Source organism: Somniosus microcephalus, chromosome 17, assembly GCF_052327205.1.
Source record: "Somniosus microcephalus isolate GS21.2 chromosome 17, FLI_Smic_1.0, whole genome shotgun sequence".
Lineage (NCBI taxonomy): Eukaryota > Metazoa > Chordata > Chondrichthyes > Squaliformes > Somniosidae > Somniosus > Somniosus microcephalus.
The window spans coordinates 9,007,495-9,026,957 of record NC_141003.1 but is presented as its reverse complement, the minus strand read 5'-3'; the positions used below and the strand labels follow the sequence as shown (position 1 = coordinate 9,026,957).

The following is a 19,463-nucleotide window of genomic DNA, read 5'->3' as shown; positions in this document are numbered from 1 at the left end:
ATTTATATAGCACCTTTAACATAGTAAAACAACCCAAGGTGCTTCACAGGAGTGTTGTCAAATTAATTTTGACACATAAGGAGATACTAGGGCAGATGACCAAAAGCTTAGTCAAAGAGGTAGATTTTAAGGAGCATCTTAAAGAAGGAAAGAGTGGTAGAGAGGCTTTAGGGAGGAATTCTAGAGCTTAGGGCCTTGGCAGCTGAAGGCACGGCTGCCAATGGTGGAGCAATTAATATCAGGGATGCTCAAGAGACAAGATTGGAGGAGCACAGATAGCTCGGAGGGTTCACAGAATCACAGAAACCCCACAGTGCAGATAGAGGCCATTTCGGCCCATCGAGCCTGCACCGACACATATCCCACCCGATCCCCATAACCCCTACACCAACACATATCCCACCCTATCCCCGTAACCCCACGTATTTAATCCCCCTAACACTAAGGGTCAATTTATCATAGCCAATCAACCTAACCCGCACATCTTTGGACTGTGGGAGGAAACCGGAGCACCCGGAGGAAACCCACGCAAACACGGGGAGAATGTGCAAACTCCACACAGACAGTCATCCGAGGCCAGATTCGAACCCGGGTCTCTGGCGCTGTGAGGCAACAGTGCTAACCACTATGCCACCGTGCTGCCGGAGCTGGAGGAGATTACAGACATAGGGAGGGGTGAGGCATGGAGGGATTTGAAAACAAGGATGAGAATTTTTAAATCGAGGCATTGCTTAACTTGGAACCCATGTAGGTCAGCGAGCGCAAGAAAGTGATGGGTGAACGGGACTTGGTGCGTGTTAGGACACGGGAAGCAGAGTTTTGGATGACGAAGGGTAGAAAGTGGGAGTGCGTTGGAATAGTCAAGTCTAGAGGTGACAAAGGCATGGATGAGGGTTTCAGCAGCAGATGAGCTGAGGCGGGGTGGAGTCGGGCGATGTTACGGAGGTGGAAATTGGCAGTCTTAATGATGGCACAGATATATGGTCAGAACTCATCTCGGGGTCAAATATGACACCAAGGTTGCGAACAGTCTGCTTCAGCCTCAGACCATTGCCAGGGAGAGAAATGGAGTTGGTGGCTAGGGAACGGAGTTTGTGACAGGGATGGAAGACAATGGCTTCACTCTTCCCAATATTTAGTGGGAGAAAATTTCTGCTCATCCAGTATTGGATGTCGGACAAGCAGTCTGACTAATGGAGGGGTCGAGAGAGGTGGTGGTCAGGTAGAGCTGGGTGTCATCAGCGTACATGTGAAAACTGATGCTATGTTTTCGGATTATGTCGCCGAAGGGCAGCATGTAGATGAGAAACAGGAGGGGGCCAAGAATAGATCAGTGGGGACACCAGAGGTAAGGGTGCGGGAGTGGGGAGAACCCATTGCAGGTCATTCTCTGGCTATGACTGAGTGCAGTCCCACCCCGCAGAACAAAGATGGAGAGGCATTGGAAGAGGATGGTGTGGTCAACTGTGTCAAAGGCTGCAGACAAGTCAAGAAGGATGAGGAGGGATAGTTTACCATGGTCGCAGTCACATAGGATGTCATTTGTGACTTTGATAAGAGCCGTTTAGGTACTGTGGCAGGGTAAGAAACTTGATTGAACAGATTAAAACATGGAGTTCCGGGAAAGAGGACATGGGAGGCGACAACATGTTCAAGGACTTTGGAGAGGAAAGGGAGGTTGGTAGATGGGACGGTTGTTTGCAAGGACGGAGGGGTAAAGGGTTGTTTTTTTGAGGAGAGAGGTGAAGATGGCAGATTTGAAGCAGAAGGGAACAGTACCTGAGGAGAGAGAACCATTAACAATATCAGCTATCATGGGATCCAGGAAGGAAAGTTGGGTGGTCAGCAGTTTAGTGGGAATTTAAAAAAAAGACTTGTATTTATATAGCGCCTTTCACGACCACCGAACATCTCAAAGCGCTTTACAACCAATGAAGTACTTTTAGAAGTGGAGTCACTGTTGTAATGTGGGAAATGCGGCAGCCAATTTGCGCACAGCAAGGTCCCACAAACAGCAATGTGATAATGATCAGATAATCTGTTTTTGTTATGTTGCTTGAGGGATAAATATTGGCCAGGACACTGGGGATAACTCCCCTGCTCTTCTTCAAAATAGTGCCACGGGATCTTTTACGTCCACCTGAGAGAGCAGACATGGCCTCGGTTTAACGTCTCATCCGAAAGACAGCACCTCCGACAGTGCAGCACTCCCTCAGCACTGCACTGGAGTGGCAGCCTAGATTTTTTATGTGCTCAAGTCCCTGGAATAAACCCACAACCTTCTGACTCAGAGGCAAGTGTGCTACTAACTGAGCCACAGCTGACACTGTAGGGTAAGGGGAGCAGGAGGTGGGACTGATGGACAAGGTGAGCTCGGAGAGGGCATGAGTTAAGATAGGAGAGAAGCTAGAGAAAAATGCGAGTTCAGGGCTAGGGCAGGGGGGAACCTTCGAGGAAGTTTGGCCCGCCTTGGTTCCGTATCCCTTATACCCGCCTTGGTTCCGTATCCCTTATGCCCTTGTCTAACAAAAATCTATCAATCTCAGTTTTAACATTTTCAATTGACCCAGCCTCAACAGCTTTTTGGGAGAGAGTGTTCCAGATTTCTACTACCCTTTATGTGAAGAAGTGCTTCCTGACATCACCATGAATGGCCCAGCTCTAATTTTCGGGTTATGCCCCTTGTCCAGACTCCCCCACCTGAGGAAATAGGTTCTCTCTATCTACCTCATCAACTCCTTTAATCATCTTAAACACCTCAATTAGATCATCCTTTAATCGTCTATACTCAAGGGAATACAAGCTTAGTCTACGAATCTATGCTGCACCCGCTCCAAGGCCAATATATCCTGCCTGAGGCACAGTGCCCAGAACTAATGCAATAGTCTAAACGGGGTCTAGCCAAAGCTTTATATAACTGTATCACAACTTCCACTCTTATGTATTCCAACAACCTTGAGATAAAGGCTGACATTCCATTAGCTTTTTTCATTATTTTTTGCACCTGTCCACTAGCTTTTAGTGATTTCTGTACCACAAATCTCTCTGCTCCTCCACAGTTCCAAACTTCTCACCATTTAGAAAATACTCTGATCTATGTTTCTCAGATCCAAAGTGGATGACCTCACACTTCCCCACGTTGAACTCCATCTGTCACAGTTTTAGCAACTCACTTAATCTATCAATGTCCCTTTGCAACTTTCTGCGCCCATCTATACTATATACTGCGCCAGTTAACTTAGTGCCATCAGCAAACTTGGATATACTGCCTTCTATTCCTTCATCTAAGTCAGTTATAAATATAGTGGAAAGCCGAGGCCTGAGTACAGTTCCCTGGGGGATACCACTAGTCACATCCTGCCAATTTGAGTACCATTATCCCTACTCTCTATCACCCACCTCCTAAACAAGTCCCTACCCATGTCAATAGATTGCCTCCAATTCCAACTGAGAACCACAATTGGCTTAAGAGCAATCTTGAAAAGGCCTGGAAAAGTTGTGTGTCCAGTATTTTGGCCATTAGATTGATGTGTATGCAGAGGGAGGGAGTAATGGACAAGTTCAGGGAAATGATTATCTGCTCTGGTCAGACTGTTTGTAAGTTCTCACATTCCAAACAGCTACAACATTGGCATTTACCCGACAAATAAGAAAATTGCCAGGTATGTCCTGTCCGTAAAAAGCAGACGAATCCAATCCAGCCAATTACCACCCAATCAGCCTACTGTCAATCATCAGCAGTGATGGAAGGGGTCATTGGCAGTGCTATTAAGCGGCACTTACTCACCAGTAACCTGCTCGCCAATGCTGAGTTTGGGTTCCGCCAAACTACTCGGCTCCAGACCTCATTACAGCCTTGGTCCAAACATGGACAAAAGAGCTGAATTCCAGAGTGAGGTGAGAGATGACTGTCCTTGACATCAAGACATTCAAGGAGCCCTAGTAAAATTGAGGTCATTGGGAATCAGGGGGAAAACTCTCCACTGGCTGGAGTCAATCCTAGCACAAAGGAAGATGTTTGTGAATGTTAGAGAGCGTGTGTGCTGTGAGGAGGATGCAGAGAAACTCTAGTATGATTTGGACAGGTTGGGTGATTGGGCAGATGCATGGCAAATGCAGTATAATGTGGATAAATGCGAGGTTATCCACTTTGGTGGCAAAAACAGGAAGGCAGATTATTATCTGAACGGCAATAGATTGGGAGAAGGGGAATTGCAACGTGACCTGGTGTCCTTGTGCACCAGTCACTGAAGGTAACCATGCAGGTACTGCAGGCAGTTAAGAAGGCAAATGGTATGTTGGCCTTCATGGCGAGAGGATTCGAGTACAGGAGCAAGGATGTCTTGCTGCAGTTGTACAGGGCCTTGGTGAGACCACACCTTGAGTATTGTGTGCAGTTTTGGTTGCCTTATCTGAGGAAGGATGTTCTTGCCATGGAGAGAGTGCAGCGAAGATTCACCAGACTGATACCTGGGATGGCAGGAATGACGTATGAGGAGAGATTGGGTCGATTAGGCTGATATTCGCTAGAGATTAGAAGAATGAGAGGGGATCTCATTGAAACTTATAAAATTCTAACAGGACTAGACAGACTAGATGCAGGAAGGATGTTCCCGATGGCGGGGGTGTCCAGAACCAGGGGTCACAGTCTAAGGATAAGGGGTAAGCCATTTAGGACTGAGATGAGGAGGAATTTCTTCACCCAGAGAGTGGTGAACCTGTGGAATTCTCTACCACAGAAGGCAGTTGAGGCCAATTCATTAAATATATTCAAGAAGATATATTTCTTAAGGCTAAAGGGATCAAGGGATATGGGGAGAAAGCAGGGACAGGGTACTGAATTTGGATGATCAGCCATGATCTCATTAAATGGCGGAACAGGCTCGAGGGGCCGAATGGCCTACTCCTGCTCCTATCTTCTATGTATCTATGTAGCAATCATCTCAGCCCCAGGACATTGCTGCAGGAGTTCCTCGGGGCAGTGTCCTAGGCCCAACCATCTTCAGCTGCTTCATCAATGACCTTCCCTCCATCATAAGGTCAGAAGTGGGGATGTTCACTGATGATTGCAGTGTTCAGTTCCATTCGCAACTCCTCAGAGAGCGGTCTTCACAGAGTGATCCTAAATGGAGTGCTTCTAAACAGAGTGCTAAGGTTGGGAATTTGGAGAGAGTGGGAATTCGGAGCACAGGGGGAAGGAGGAGAGAGTGAAAGAAGCAGCCGGAGATAAAGGTAGGCCTGGGAGACCAGCACCCGGAGGGAGTGCGACGATCAGGGAGCGAGGTTAGTGACGTCAGCACAAGGGAAGGAGCTGAAAAGAAAAAAAAATTGCCGAGTAGCTGGTGACTTGTTTTTTTAAGTCTTGAGTTTATTTCCGTTAAGTTAGTTATTAGTCTATTAAATAGAGGCATGGCACGGCACCTCAGTCCTGTGGAATGCACATCTTGTGCCATGTGGGAACTCCAGGATGCTTCCCGTGTCCTGGACAACCACATGTGTAGGAAGTGTCGTCAGCTGGAGGAGCTCAAGCTCCAGGTTTCAGAGATTAAGCAGCAGCTGGCATCACTGCAGTGCATCCGTGAGGCTGAGAGCTAGCTATGTGAATAGCACATTTCAGGAGGTGGTCACCCTGCAGCCTAAGAGTGTGCAGGCAGAGAGGGAATATGTGACCGCCAGACAGAAGAGGAGGACCAGGCACGTCATGAAGGAGTCCCGAGTGCATCTCAATCTCTAACCAGTATTCAGCTGAAGGCGATGGTTCCTCTGGGGAGTACAGCCAGAGCCAAGTCCATGACACCACGGGTGGCTCAGCTGTACAAGGGACGAGGAGGAAGACCGGGAAAGCAATAGTGATAGGAGATTCAATAGTTAGGGGAACAGACAGGAGTTTCTGCGGATGCAGAGGTGATTCCAGGATGGTATGCTGTCTCCCTGGTGCCAGGGTCAAGGATGTCGCTGAGCGGCTGCAGAACATTCTGAGAGGGGAGGGTGAGCAGCCAGAGGTCGTGGTTCATATCAACGACATAGGTAGAAAGAAGGATGAGGTCCTGCAGGCAGATTTTAGGGAACTAGGGAAGAGATTAAAAAAGCAGGACCTCAAAGGTAGTAATCTCCGGATTACTCCTGGTGCCACGAGCTAGTGAGTATAAAAATAGGAGGATAGAGCAGATGAATGCGGGGCTGGAGAGATGGTGCAGGAAGGAGGGCTTTAGATTCCTGGGACATTGGGACCGGTTCTGGGGGAGGTGGAACCTGTACAGACCAGACAGGTTGCACCTCAACAGAGCCGGGACCAATGTCCTCACAGGAGGGTTTGCTAGTGCTGATGGGGAAGGATTTAAACTAATTTGGCAGGGGAATGGCCACCAGGATGTAGCATTAGAAAGGAGAAACAAGGTATATTCCTGGGTATAACGTGTTCAGGAAAGATAGGGAAGTAAAGAAAGGAGGTGGTGTGGCAGTATTGATTAAGGAGAATATTACAGTGTTGGAGAGAGAGGTTGTCCTGGAGGAGTCATGGACAGAATCTATTTGGTTAGAGTAAAGAAACAATCGAGGTGCAATTACACTAAAAGGTGTATTCTATAGGCCACCAACTAGTGGGAAGGATATAGAAGAGCAAATTTGCAGGGAAATTACAGTGAGGTGCAAGAACTATAGAGGAGTGATAGTGGGGGACTTCAATTATCCTCTTATAGACTGGGATAGTAATAATTTAAAGGGCAGATAGGGGGAAGAATTTCTGAAGTGTGTTTAGGAGAACTTTCTTGATCAGTACGTTTTCAGCCCAACGAGGAAGGAGGCATTGCTGGATCTGGTTCTCGGGAATGAAGTGGAGCAAGTGTCAGTAGGGGAACATTTAGGAAACAGCGATCATAGTATCAGAAGGTTTAGATTAGCTATGGAAAAGAACAAGGAGCAATCTAGAGTAAAAATACTTAATTGAAGGGCCAATTTCAGTGGGTTGAGAACAGATCTGGCCCGGATAAATTGGAATCAAAGATTGGCAGGCAAAACCGTAATCGAACGATGGGCTGCCTGTAAAGAGGAAATGGTTCGGTACAGCTGAGGTACATTCCCACGAGGGGGAAAGGCATGGCAACCAAAGCCAGAGCACCCTGGATGACAAAAGAGTTAGAGGGTAAGATGAAGCAGAAAAAGGGGGCATAGGACAGATGTCAGGATGAAAATACAAGTGAGAAGCAGGCTGAATATAGAAAGTTCAGAGGGGAAGTGAAAAAGGAAATAAGAGGGGCAAAGAGAGAGTAGGAGAATAGACTGGCAGCTAACATAAAAGGAAATCCAAAAATCTTCTATAGGCATATAAATAGTAAACGGGCAGTAAGAGGAGGGGTGGGGCTGATTAGGGACCAAAAAGGAGACCTACGCATGGAGGAAGAGGGCATGGCTGAGGTACTAAATCAGTACTTTGCATCTGTCTTTTCAAGGAGGAAGATGCTGCCAAAGTCATAATGAAAGAGGAGGTAGTTGAGACACTGGATGGGATAAAAATTGATAAGAGGAGGTAAAGGCTGGCTACACTTAAAGTACATAAGTCACCAGGACCGGATGGATGCATCCTAGGATGCTGAGAGAAGTAAAGGCGGAAATTGCGGAGGTACTGGCCATAATCTTCCAATCCTCCTTAGATACGGGGATGGTGCCAGAGGACTGGAGAATTGCAAATATTGCACCCTTGTTCAAGAAAGGGTGCAAGGATAAACCCAGCGACTACGGATCAGTCAGTTTAACCTCGGCAGTGGGGGAAGCTTTTAGAAACAATAATCCGGTACGAGGACCACTGCTTTTCTTGGACTTGGGTGTACAGGGCACAATTTCAAAATTTACAGATGACACAAAACTTGGAAGTATAGTAAACAGTGAGGAGGATAGTGACAGACTTCAAGAGGACACAGACAGGCTGGTGGAATGGGTGGACACGTGGCAGATGAAATTTAACGTAGAAAAGTGCGAAGTGATACATTTTGGTAGGAAAAACAAGGAGAGGACATATAAACTAAAGGATACAATTCTAAAGGGGATGCATGAACAGAGAGACCTGGGGACATATGTGCACAAATCGTTGAAGGTGGCAGGGAGGTTGATGCGCGGTTTGATGAAGTGTACAAGATTATAGAGTCAGGGGGAGAAATTGGGTGGAGCCGCAAACGGGCGCCAAGCTCGCCTGGGCGCCGGATTTAGCGCAGCGTTTGGAGCAGTAGCGACCGCCGGAAATTCAGCTTGAGCGCCCCAAGGAGGACACGGGGCGAGGCTCGAGGCACTCCGCGCCCCTCTTAGGGCACTGAAACTGAATATCGCAGCGCAACGTGCCGCAGCGTGTGGCGCGCTGCGGTACTGCAGGCCTTCCTCCCATTCTTAAGGGGGAGGGGCCTGCACCAGCGCGATCAGAGATCGCGAGTGCCGGCAAAAGAGCCCGGCACCAAGGAGAAGTGCCGGGCTCTCGGAAAACAGCCGGCAATGCCGCGGGGGGCGATCAGGAGGCCGGGGACGGAGGTGCTGGCAGGCGGCTGCTGAAAAAAATGGCCGTCCCGCACCTCCACCTTAATTTGCGCCACTGCCGCCACAGGAAGGCCCTGTGAACTGGGCGCCATTTGCGAACGGCGCTACAGAGGCGGTCGATGCCAAATATCGAGAGCGGGGCGGTAGTGGGGCGCTGCGCACACCGATGACATCATCGGAGGCAGCGCAGCGCAACAGGTTAACGCCGCCATTAGTGCCCCAGCTAAATATCGCGGGAGGCGCGGCCAGTGGCGCTAAAGCCACTGAGTGCCCTCTTTAGGCGCTAACTGGTGGTGCATCCCACCGAATTTCTAGGCCATAGAGTCATAGAGTTATACAGCACGGAAAGAGGCCCTTCGGCCCATCGCGTCCACGCCGGCCATCAAGCCCTGTCTAATCTAATCCCATTTTCCAGCATTTGGTCCATAGCCTTGTATGCTATGGCGTTTCAAGTGCTCATCCAAATGCTTCTTGAATGTTGTGAGGGTTCCTGCCTCTACCACCCTTTCAGGCGGTGAGTTCCAGATTCCAACCACCCTCTGGGTGAAAAAGTTCTTCCTTAAATCCCCTCTAAACCTCCTGCCCCTTACCTTGAATCTATGCCCCCTTGTTATTGACCCCTCTACTAAGGGGAAAAGTTCCTTTCTATCTACCCTATCTATGCCCCTCATTATTTTGTACACCTCAATCAGGTCCCCCCTCAGCCTTCTCTGCTCCAAGGAAAACAACCCCAGCCTGTCCAGTCTTTCTTCATAGCTGAAGCGCTCCAGCCCAGGTAACATCCTGGTGAATCTCCTCTGCACCCTCTCCAAAGCATCCTTCCTATAGTGTGGCGACCAGAATGGCACACAGTATTCCAGCTGTGGCCTAACCAGCGTTTTGTACAGCTCCATCATAACCTCCCTGCTCTTATATTCTATGCCTCGGCTAATGAAGGGTTTGAATAGGCTAGACGGGAAAAGGCTGTTCCCACTAGTTAATGGTACAAGGACTAGGGGATACAGATTTAAGGTTTTGGGCAAGAGATACAGGGGAGACTGAGGAAAACCTTTTTTACACAGCAAGTGGTAATGACCTGGAATTCGCTGCTGACAGAAGTGGTGGAAGTGGAGACACTCAATGTTTTCAAGGGGAAACTGGATAGGCACTTGAAGGAAATAAACTTGCAGGGCTACAGGGATAGAGCGGGGGAATGGGACTGACTGGATTGCTCTACAGAGAGCTGGCACGGACTCAATGGGCCGAATGGCCTCCTTCTGTGCCGTTATGACTCTATGACTATCCAGGACAAGGCAGCCCGCTTGATTAGCACCCCATCAACCACCTTAAACATTCACTCCCTGCACTGTGGCTGCAGTGTGTACAAGATGTGCCAAGGCTTCTTTGACAGCACCTCGCAAATGTGTGACCTATACCACCTAGCAGGACAAGGGCAGCAGGCACATGGGAACAGCACCACCTACAAGTTCCCCTCCAAGTTACACACCATCCTCACTTAGAAATATATCGCCGTTCCTTCATCGTTGCTGGGTCAAAATCCTGGAACTCCCTCCCTAACAGCACTGTGGGAGTACCTTCACCACACGAACTGCAGCGGTTCAAGAAGGAGGCTCACCACCGCCTTCTCGAAGGCAATTAGGGATGGCAATAAATGCTTGCCTTGACGGTGACGCCCACATCCCATGAATGAATTTTAAAAACTACTTTAAACACTACTATACAGAAGTAAAGCCACTGTAATATCAGGAGTAGCTTTATTAGTCTTTTGTTTAATTTTTTTTTTAATTAAAGTTTATGTTGACACTTCAATTCTGCTCATCGCTGTCTCTGTTTCCCTTTACTTTTTCCATTCCTTTCTGATTGCTTTTCAAACTTCAATCTTTTTTCGTTGCCACATTCAACCTACTCTTTTTTTTTCTAAACCCTTTTCCCCTAAAGATGAAGTTTAAAGTCTTTTACTTATACTCTTTCTTCTGGACCCCTCTATCCATTTGGAGGTTCAAGTCCAGAAATGCTTCATTAAAAATGCAACCAAAATAAAACAGCCCATTATATTGGACTGACAGGGAAATGTCACCAAAACACAGGGAGTAGGAAAATAACTGGGAGCAGTCAAGCATTCAAATATATTAACTACTTTCACTAAGAAGCAAAAGTGGATTTTATAGCATATTAACAGATTTTATGTAAGGAGTAAAGTGTCACAGCAAAATAGTCAACCAACATGCCACAACAGAGGAAATGTCCACTTAGCAGAGTTGCTGACCTCAGTTGTGCTACTGAATGGAGATCCCTTCCACAAAGAGAGAGAAGGAGAATAAGCAGGCTGCCAGTTAAAAGCAACATTGGTAGGTGGCTGAAAACAGGTCACCTCACCCACTCTCAGCTGACAGCTGCAAGAACTGGAGAGAAAATTAAGGGATTTATATTATCACAAGAATTGTTATTTCCTGACAAAAAAAAAGTTATTTTCTCATATATAATTTTAAATTTTACAAAAGGTATCATTTTAATTATTATAATATTCTATTAAATACTTGAAGGTTTACAGAGTTGTAAGAGGTATGATGACTAACCAAGATTTATTTTGAGAAGTTTAAATGCCACTCTGTAATAAACCTGAATAAGCTCCAGATGTAAATCCATGATAAGACTGTGGACAGCTGTTGCTTTGTAAGAATCTTCTCGTGGCACTTCATCTCGTTCTTGTGGATCTGAATTGCTGGTTGACTGGTGAATAGGCACCTGTAACAGTAACAAAGACAAAACAAATTGAACAGTGTAATAAAGGTCAAACAAGGAATAGGAAATAAAAATGCTTTGGGGATGATTTTCTTGATCTTTGCCCTTGGGGAAATGCCCAATCCCCAGGTGCAAAGGTCAGGAATACATTCCCAGCCCTGTCGTCTCTATTCCCAGTGCATGCGACCTTTTGGCACCCAGACTCAGAGCTACTGTATTCATTTTACTTCCCTGACACCAAAGCCCCAATGATGGAAGTTGTGCGGCGAGAGGCCAAGGTGGACAGCGTACTACCTGGCTTATGGCTGCAAGATTTTAACTCCCGGGCCTCATCTGTCTTGGCCCTGTCAGTCTACCGCCCGAACCTGGCGGGAAGCGCCAGTTGGCTGGTGGGTGGGAGTGGAATTTCAGGCGGGACACGGGCGCCACCAGGGACCCGAAGTAACGGTCCCTGGCACTCAGCTTAGTGGTTGGGAGGGGAATCGAGAGGGCCTTGCGGTCCAGAGAGAGGGAACACTCTTGCTCCTCCTGGCCCACAAACAAAGAAAATGATTAACTCATCTTCCTGGGCCGGTTCTGACCTCAGATCTGCTAGCTGCCAGGTTGGTCTAGCAGGGAAACTGCAATGGCTTCACCGCACAAGCCTCGGGTTAAAATTGCAGTCGGGCCCCAAGGATGTCATCGGAGCCCCATATGCATCTTTAGAGAAGGACCTCGCGGCCATCCGGCAGGTGTCCCACTCGCCTGCTCAAAAGAGCAGGTTTACTTTGCAGCCCTCGGGAAGGGAGCAGGATCGGTGTGGGTAAGTCGTCGAGGTCATTTTAATTGTCTGTCGCCCGGTTTCCACCAAGTGAGGAGGGTTAAAATTGGCCCTTAAAATTCACCTTGAATTCACACCCATCGATGGTATCCTCAATAGTTTGAGAAGGTAGACGGTCTATACAGTAACCTTATCTAATAGATGCCATCTCCTTGGCTGACCTGCTAAAAGCACTCTTGATCCAAGTCAATGAATAGCTTTTCTTACCTTTATATGGCTATTGTCAACCAACGAGCTTTCATCTGGTGAAGTAGCTGCTGAGCGAGCTGCAGCCATGCTATCCAGTGCCTTCTCGAGCATTTTACATGCAATACCAAGTTGTTCAGCTGGGTGTTTCTGAAAAGAAAGTACAGTACATACCAATCACACCTTTGTGATTCCCTTTAAGTAGGAAACTTTAATAAATTCTGATTTTCAGGTTTTAGATTTTTTCCAGAATTTGCAATAAAGAAGAAAAATTGGTTGAAATCAGCTGCAAGCTTTTCGGGATTTTTTAAGATCAAAAATAAAACAAAAATGTTCATGATCAGAAAACCTCTGTCTTAATTGAGAAAGTCCAGCAAATCAGAAAAACAGTGGGGGAAAACTTGGATATGACCTGAAACAGGTGAAGAGATCATGGTGCTTGAATAACCCACGACCGCACACTGCAATGCAGTCAGTATGTTACATTCGCGTGGTCTGCTGTTTTAAATGATTGCTGCGTGCAGCCAGCGCTACCCCCGCTGTTCATTGGCTGCGTGCATCAGCAAGGGGCCCGATATCGTGAGTGCCTAGCGCTACTTAAAGGCAGCCTGCACCTCTGAAAGGGGAGGTGCATTGTGGCTGCAGGAAGTGGTCGGAGTCCTTTGTGAGCTGAATCTGTGCTGTCAAAGAATGCCTGAACATGGTAGAGACTGTGCACCAAGATTTTCTGATAATGGGCTTGAGGCCTTTGTGGAAGATGTGAAAAGGAGAGATGTTCTGTATCTGCATGGGGGCAGGAAGCCCTCCATCACATGCTCAGGAGGCAGTGGGAAGAAATAGCAGCGGATGTCAGATGTCAATGTTGCTCGTTGAACAAGGATGCAGTAGAGGAAGACATTTAATGATCTCACGAGTTGTCAAGGTGAGTGACTTCTTATTCAAATTACATATTGTACCAACTGCACCACTAGCCTCATGCACTGCTCAATTCGCTACACCCCCATCACTCACCTACCAACAATATCTATCAATCAGTACTCAACAGAGCAATTCTTATGCTTTACCTCACCCTCACACACTTAACACTGTTGAAAGCCTCGCACCCACAACTCACAGCTCGCACACACTGGCAGCTATTCAACCATGACAGCCACATCACCCAAACATACTGCATGACACACCTCCCTCTTTCTTGCAGGAGAAGGTGGCGCATAACAGCAGGCAGCAACTAAGAACTGGAGGAAGACAATCACACCTGCATCTCTTAACAATCATGGAGGAGACAGTGCTGGCCATCGTGGGAAGGGGCACCACTGAGGCTCTGACCACTGGTGAAGTGATTGATGATGAGGGTATCCACATACCTAATCCTCCATCTCATCCCACTTCTCCCTCATCCCTCAATCTCTTCTGACTGAGAGCCTGCAGAGGGTGTAAGCACGCAGTTCTTACTTTCTCCTCTCCCCACACCACAACCCAACCTTTGTCCCTTTTTCATTTCAGATACCCAAGAACGACCCAGCCAGTGGAGGAAGAGGAAGTAGACAGTGAAGATGAAGAAACACTGTCACTCGATCTTACACTGGCAGCCACCAGGTTTTGAAGGACCAGATGGTGAGTCATTCATCACAGAGTAGTCAGCCTTTGTTCTGCTCTTGGTGCCATGGTGTTAATATTGCCGGTCCAGTTAAGCTTCGGGTCAATGATGACCCCTACATTGCTGATGGTGAGGAACTCGGACATGATGGCCCATTACATAGAAACAAGATTATGCCATTCAGCTCCTCGAGCCTGTTCCACCATTCAATTGGATCATGGCTGATCCGTGACTCAACTCCATTACCCGATATTGCTTCATATACCTGGATACCCTGACCTAATAAACAAATCTATCAATCTCAGTCTTGAGCATTTGAATTGACCTCGCATCTACAGCCTTTTAGAGGAGCGAGTATCAGATTTCCACTACCTTTTGTGTGAAAACGTGTTTCCTGTTTTCACTCCGAAATGACCTCGCTCTAATTTTAAGATTGTGGCCCTTGTTCTGGATTCCCCCATAAGAGGAAACTGTTTCTTTGTATCTACCCTATCGAATCTGTTAAGTCTGTGAATTATTTAGTTAATTAAGACACAGACTAATGAGTAACAATAAAAACAGATCTTTACTGGTTGGAGGTAGGGACTATACTGAATACAAGATTACTGCACAGTGCTTATATACCGGTGTGTTCACCCCCGGTATTACGTCTACAGCAGCCTGAGAAAGTAGTACGTCTCTTAAGGTGGAACAGGCTTAAGCTCTCTTAAGGTGGAACAGGTTACATACACAACACTCCTCCCTTCTTAGCTTTATAGTCATCCCCCCCATTTAACATAACGTAATAACATATATACATATATAACTTCATGTTTAACGTAACATATCACAGATTCAGTCTCTGCGGAAAACAGTTCACAGATTCAATCTCTGTGGTGTAGTCGGTTCACGTTACTCATTCAATAGTCCTTTCATGGATTTAACAGCTTGAACTTCCAAACTGATTTGGCTCCGTTCGGAGGGACCACGTGTGTGATCTGGTAGAGGTGATAATGGTTCAGATGGGTCATCTTCTGTTTTTACTTTTCCTTTTCTGCTTCTTGGAGACTCTCTGGGCTCCATTGTCAGCTGCCACAGCTGCCAGCTGCATGCGCAGTTCCTCCTTCTCTTCCTCCTGTTTCCGTCGTAGAGCCAGCTTCTCCCGATGTTCCGTAGACTTTTGGTGCTCCTCCATGATTTCTGCACTTTGGGAGTCGAAGTTACAAGCTGGGCAGGACAGGACATCGTAATATTCGGTGTCGTCCACCAGGTCATGGTAATATTCGGTGTCGTCCTGAGCTAGACCAGTGAGAGGGTCGTCTATTTCCTCCATACCCAGCTGGACGTTAGCCAGCTCTTGTTCCAAATCCAGACATCTTTCCTGAAGAGACTTCTTCATGTGTACCTCTGCATCCAGCTTTTTCTGGGCTTTCAGCAAGTCGTTTACTAGTGACCTCATTTGTGATTTTAATACTTCAACTTCCTTTGGAGATTGATTGATCGGACTATGCAATCCCTCTACCGGAGCAGCTGTTTCAGCGGTCTGTTGTTCTACATTGACATGAGTCAGCGTACTTTTGGCATCCAATGGCTGCTCTGTTGCAGTCGTTTCAGTCTGTGTCGTCACATCAGCCATCTCAATGACTTTTGAGAGCTCCGAACCCTTTTCCTTTGAAGATCACAGCTCATGTTCAAGTTTTTCCCATTTCAGAGTCTTGTCCCTCAGCATATGAAGGAGTTGGCTGACCGTTAACTCTTCTGACACCAGATTATGGCACGCACCTTCAGAACCTGAATCAGCTTTGATTCGTTCGGCCTCCTCGCGCAGATGGTTGGTGTGCTCCTGCTCCATTTTCTCCATCAGTTGCTTCTGTTGCCTTTCCAGATTCTCCCACTCTGTAACAAAGAACTTTTTTATTTCATTCATCTCTTGCTCAAAACGGCGAATCATTTGTTCTAATTGCTGTTGTAGTTTGAAATGGAGTTGAGTTCGAGCCCAGTGTCCCTCAAGAATGTGCATATCAGTAGACTTGACAGACTCAGAATTCTCTGTTAAACTATGTTGTTGTTGCTCAGTGGAATTCTGTGCTGAAACTTTGTCTTTTGCACATGGGTTGGTCTTACCATCATCAGTTCTAGAGTCTGGGCTGATTATCTGCACCGAGTTCTCACTCTTTATGGCTTTTAGCGAATGCCAGTCCATATTTGTTTCTAAACCACTCCCGGCCTAGTAGTGGTGGACCTCCCTCCGGTAGCACATATAAGTCCATTATTTGACTTCCTTCGCCCTTGTTGGCCACTGCAACCTTTATTGTCCCGATGGGGTACACTCTCTGCCCCGTGTAGGTTGTCAATATAATCTCCGTATCCTGTAGGGGAATATGTTGGAATAACCTTCTGTAATCTTTCTTATTCATGACCGACAATGCCGATCCAGTGTCCAATTCCATTTTTACTTGGACTCCTTCTACCTGAAGAGTAACCCAAATTGTCTGGAGGTCTGCACCCTTACCAACGTTGAGTACCCTTAAGCTAGCCAGTTCAATACTGCTTAAGCCAGCCAGTTCATTACTGCTAGCGTCTGAATCGGACTCCTGTTCGGCCACCTTGTGTACTTTTGCGTATTTTCCTTGCGGTGACTTCTTGTTGCTGGTCTTCTTCCCTGACCTGCATACTCTAGCTATGTGTCCAAGCCTACCACAAGTTCTACATTCTTGGTTTTTAAACCAACACTGGTTCTGATCATGCGTTGTCTTTCCACAACGATAACATTTGCCAGAACTCCCACCCAATTTGTGTGCACTGAGCTCCGGTGACCGTAGCTGCATTACTGCCGTGCCTCTCGCTGCGGCTTCGTGTGCTGCTGCCATAGTGACCACCTTCTCAAGCGTCAGCTCATTCTCCTCGAGCAGTCACTTTTGTGTATCCTGTTTAAATAAACCACACACAAATTTGTCTCATAGTGCATCTGTCAGTCCCGTTCCAAACTGGCAATATTTCGCTAATTTACGCAATTCCAGCAAATATTCAGCATTGCTTTCATGCTGTAGCTGCCTTCTGTCGTAAAATTTAAATCGTTCCACTAGCATCAGCGGCGTGGGGTTTAGATGATCTTTCAGGACAGTAACAATCTCATCGAACGTCTTATCCGCCGGTTCATCTGGTGATAACAGGTGTTTCAATTGCCCGTATGTCTTCGCACCCATTAAATTTAATAATGTTAGAGCTTTATCTTGGTCACGAATTTTATTGGCCTTACAATAATTTTTTACTCTTTCAACATATATGGCCCAATCTTCGAGGTCACTATCAAAGGTGCTAATATTCCCGTGTTTAGGCATTGTAGATTTGCAATTTCTCAGATTTTATTTTCTTTACTTGTTATCAAAGATGGCGGCTTCCCGCTCTTGCCGTCGTCCTCCGCCCACAAAATGGCGGTTTTCCCGCGCTTGGCGGTCTTCACCCGTCCCCCGACGCCGTCTCCCTTCAGCCCCCGAGTGCGGCCCTTATCTTCGCCGCGATCGCCCGAGTGCGGCCCTTATCAGCGGATGCGATCGATGGCCCGGCTGCGCCTCGCACTTGAAAGCGGCCCGGCCCTTATCAGTGCTTGCGATCGATGGCCCGGCTGCGCCTCGCACTCCAAAGCCCTTATCTCCCGATCGCGATCGATGGCCCGCGCTGTGCACCGCGGCTCTCGCGCCTTCAATTTCTGCAGCCGCTGCCCTTTCAGCCCGAGTGCGGCCCTTATCGGTGGTTGCGATCGATGGCCCGGCTGCGCCCCTCACTTCAAAGCGGCCCGGCCCTTATCTGCCGATCGCTATCGCCCTGTACCTCTGTCTTCCCCAGCCCTGTCTTCTACTCCGGTTCACAAGCTGATGGAGGCTTCAGGGTCCTCATGCCTGTCGCTTCCAGTGGGGTGGTGTGGTTTGAAACCTCTCTTCAACCGCCGTGGAATAACTGCCGCAGGGTAAGAACCTGACTCGTCGCCAGTGTTAAGTCTGTGAATTATTTAGTTAATTAAGACACAGACTAATGAGTAACAATAAAAACGGATCTTTACTGGTTGGAGGTAGGGACTATACTGAATACAAGATTACTGCACAGTGCTTATATACCGGTGTGTTCACCCCCGGTATTACGTCTACAGCAGCCTGAGAAAGTAGTACATCTCTTAAGGTGGAACAGGCTTAAGCTCTCTTAAGGTGGAACAGGTTACATACACAACAGAATCCTTTAATCATTTTAAATACTTCGATTAGATCACCCCTCAACCTTCTAAACTCAAGGCAACACAAGCCAGGTTTATGCAACCTGTCCTCATAATTTAACGCTTTAGGCACCAGTATCATTGCAATGAATCTGCGCTTAAGCCGCTCCAAGGCCAGTATGTCCTCCTCGGGTGCGGTGCCCAGAACTAAACACAGTACTCCAGATGGACTCTGACCAAGGCTCTGTACAACTGAAGCATCACTTCCTCCCCTTTGTATTCTAATCCCCTCGAGATAAAGGTCAACATTAGCCTTTTTGATTACTTTTTGTGCCTACCTTCTAGCTTTTAGAGATTTAGGAGTTCGTAGAGCCTACGGCCTGCATGGCTGCAGTATAATGTAGGCTATAGACCGGCTGAGTTGGCTAGTATGCTTCATGCTACTATGCTTTTTGATTACGATAGGAAAATTATTCGATGTCTGTATTAAATTTAAAAAGTTTGATTGTCAGCAATCTCCAGGATCAGCCTGTTCAAGTGACCTAATGTTGGAGTGTGCATCTATTAATTATGTCATGTCTCAATGTAAACTTTTAATAACAGATATTTTGAGTGATGTATGGCTGTGTAATTTTGTTAGCAAGTTTCCTTGCAACTCTTTGACCCTGTTATATGGAAAAAGCGGAACCACTGCAACAAGGCTTTGGTAGGCATGCTGAACAAAGGGAAGTTGGTAACTATGTTTGACAATAGAGAGGTCACAGGGTCAAAGCACAGACATCCCATAGTCACTATTGTGTTGGGACAATACAGGGAATACAGATTTTGTGGTGAACTGTAAAGTTTCTGTCACATATATCAGAACCCCATGCATATGGGTTATGGAATCTGCCATACTAGCTGCCATATGCTGAAAACTCCTAAGCACACACTCCACTGCCTGCAGCAAGCTACCATGATAAGAATGTGCGAAGTTGCATCTTGATTGGACTTTCCACAGCCACATTACTGCACCCCAACTCCAAGTCATGGTAGACTTGGAGAAGAGGAAGAGAGATAAAGGCTAGGGTGGAGCTTTAATAAAGAAAGGAAGACTTGCATTTATATAGCACCTTTAACAACCTCAGAATGTCCCAAAGTACTTTACAGCCAGTATTTTTGAAGTGTAGTCACTGTTGTAATTTAGGAAACGTAGCAACCAATATGCGCACAGTAAGGTCCCACAAACAACAATGTGACAATGACCAGATAATCTGTTTTAGTGATGTTGATTGAGGGCCAAATATTGGCCAGGACACGAGGGAAAACTCCCCTGCTCATCTGAGAGGGCAGGCGGGGCCTCGTTTTAGTGTCTCATCCGAAAGACAGCAATCCAACAGTGCAGCACTACCACAGCACTGCACTGGAGTGTC

The 19,463-nt window shown here is 47.0% G+C and overlaps 1 protein-coding gene across 4 annotated transcripts in view; it reads right to left on the bottom strand.

Annotated features, from left to right (window-relative positions):
• The window catches only part of cfap54 (cilia and flagella associated 54), an 859,633-nt gene that overhangs the window by 729,252 nt on the left and 110,918 nt on the right, over positions 1-19,463 (bottom strand). For all 4 annotated transcript variants that reach the window (XM_086009903.1, XM_086009902.1, XM_086009901.1 and 1 more), the window contains 2 exons: positions 12,290-12,418; positions 11,097-11,265 (listed from right to left, as the gene is read on the bottom strand). In XM_086009903.1, coding sequence (XP_085866029.1) covers positions 11,097-11,265; positions 12,290-12,418 — 298 coding nt within the window. The remainder of the gene's footprint in view (positions 1-11,096; positions 11,266-12,289; positions 12,419-19,463) is intronic.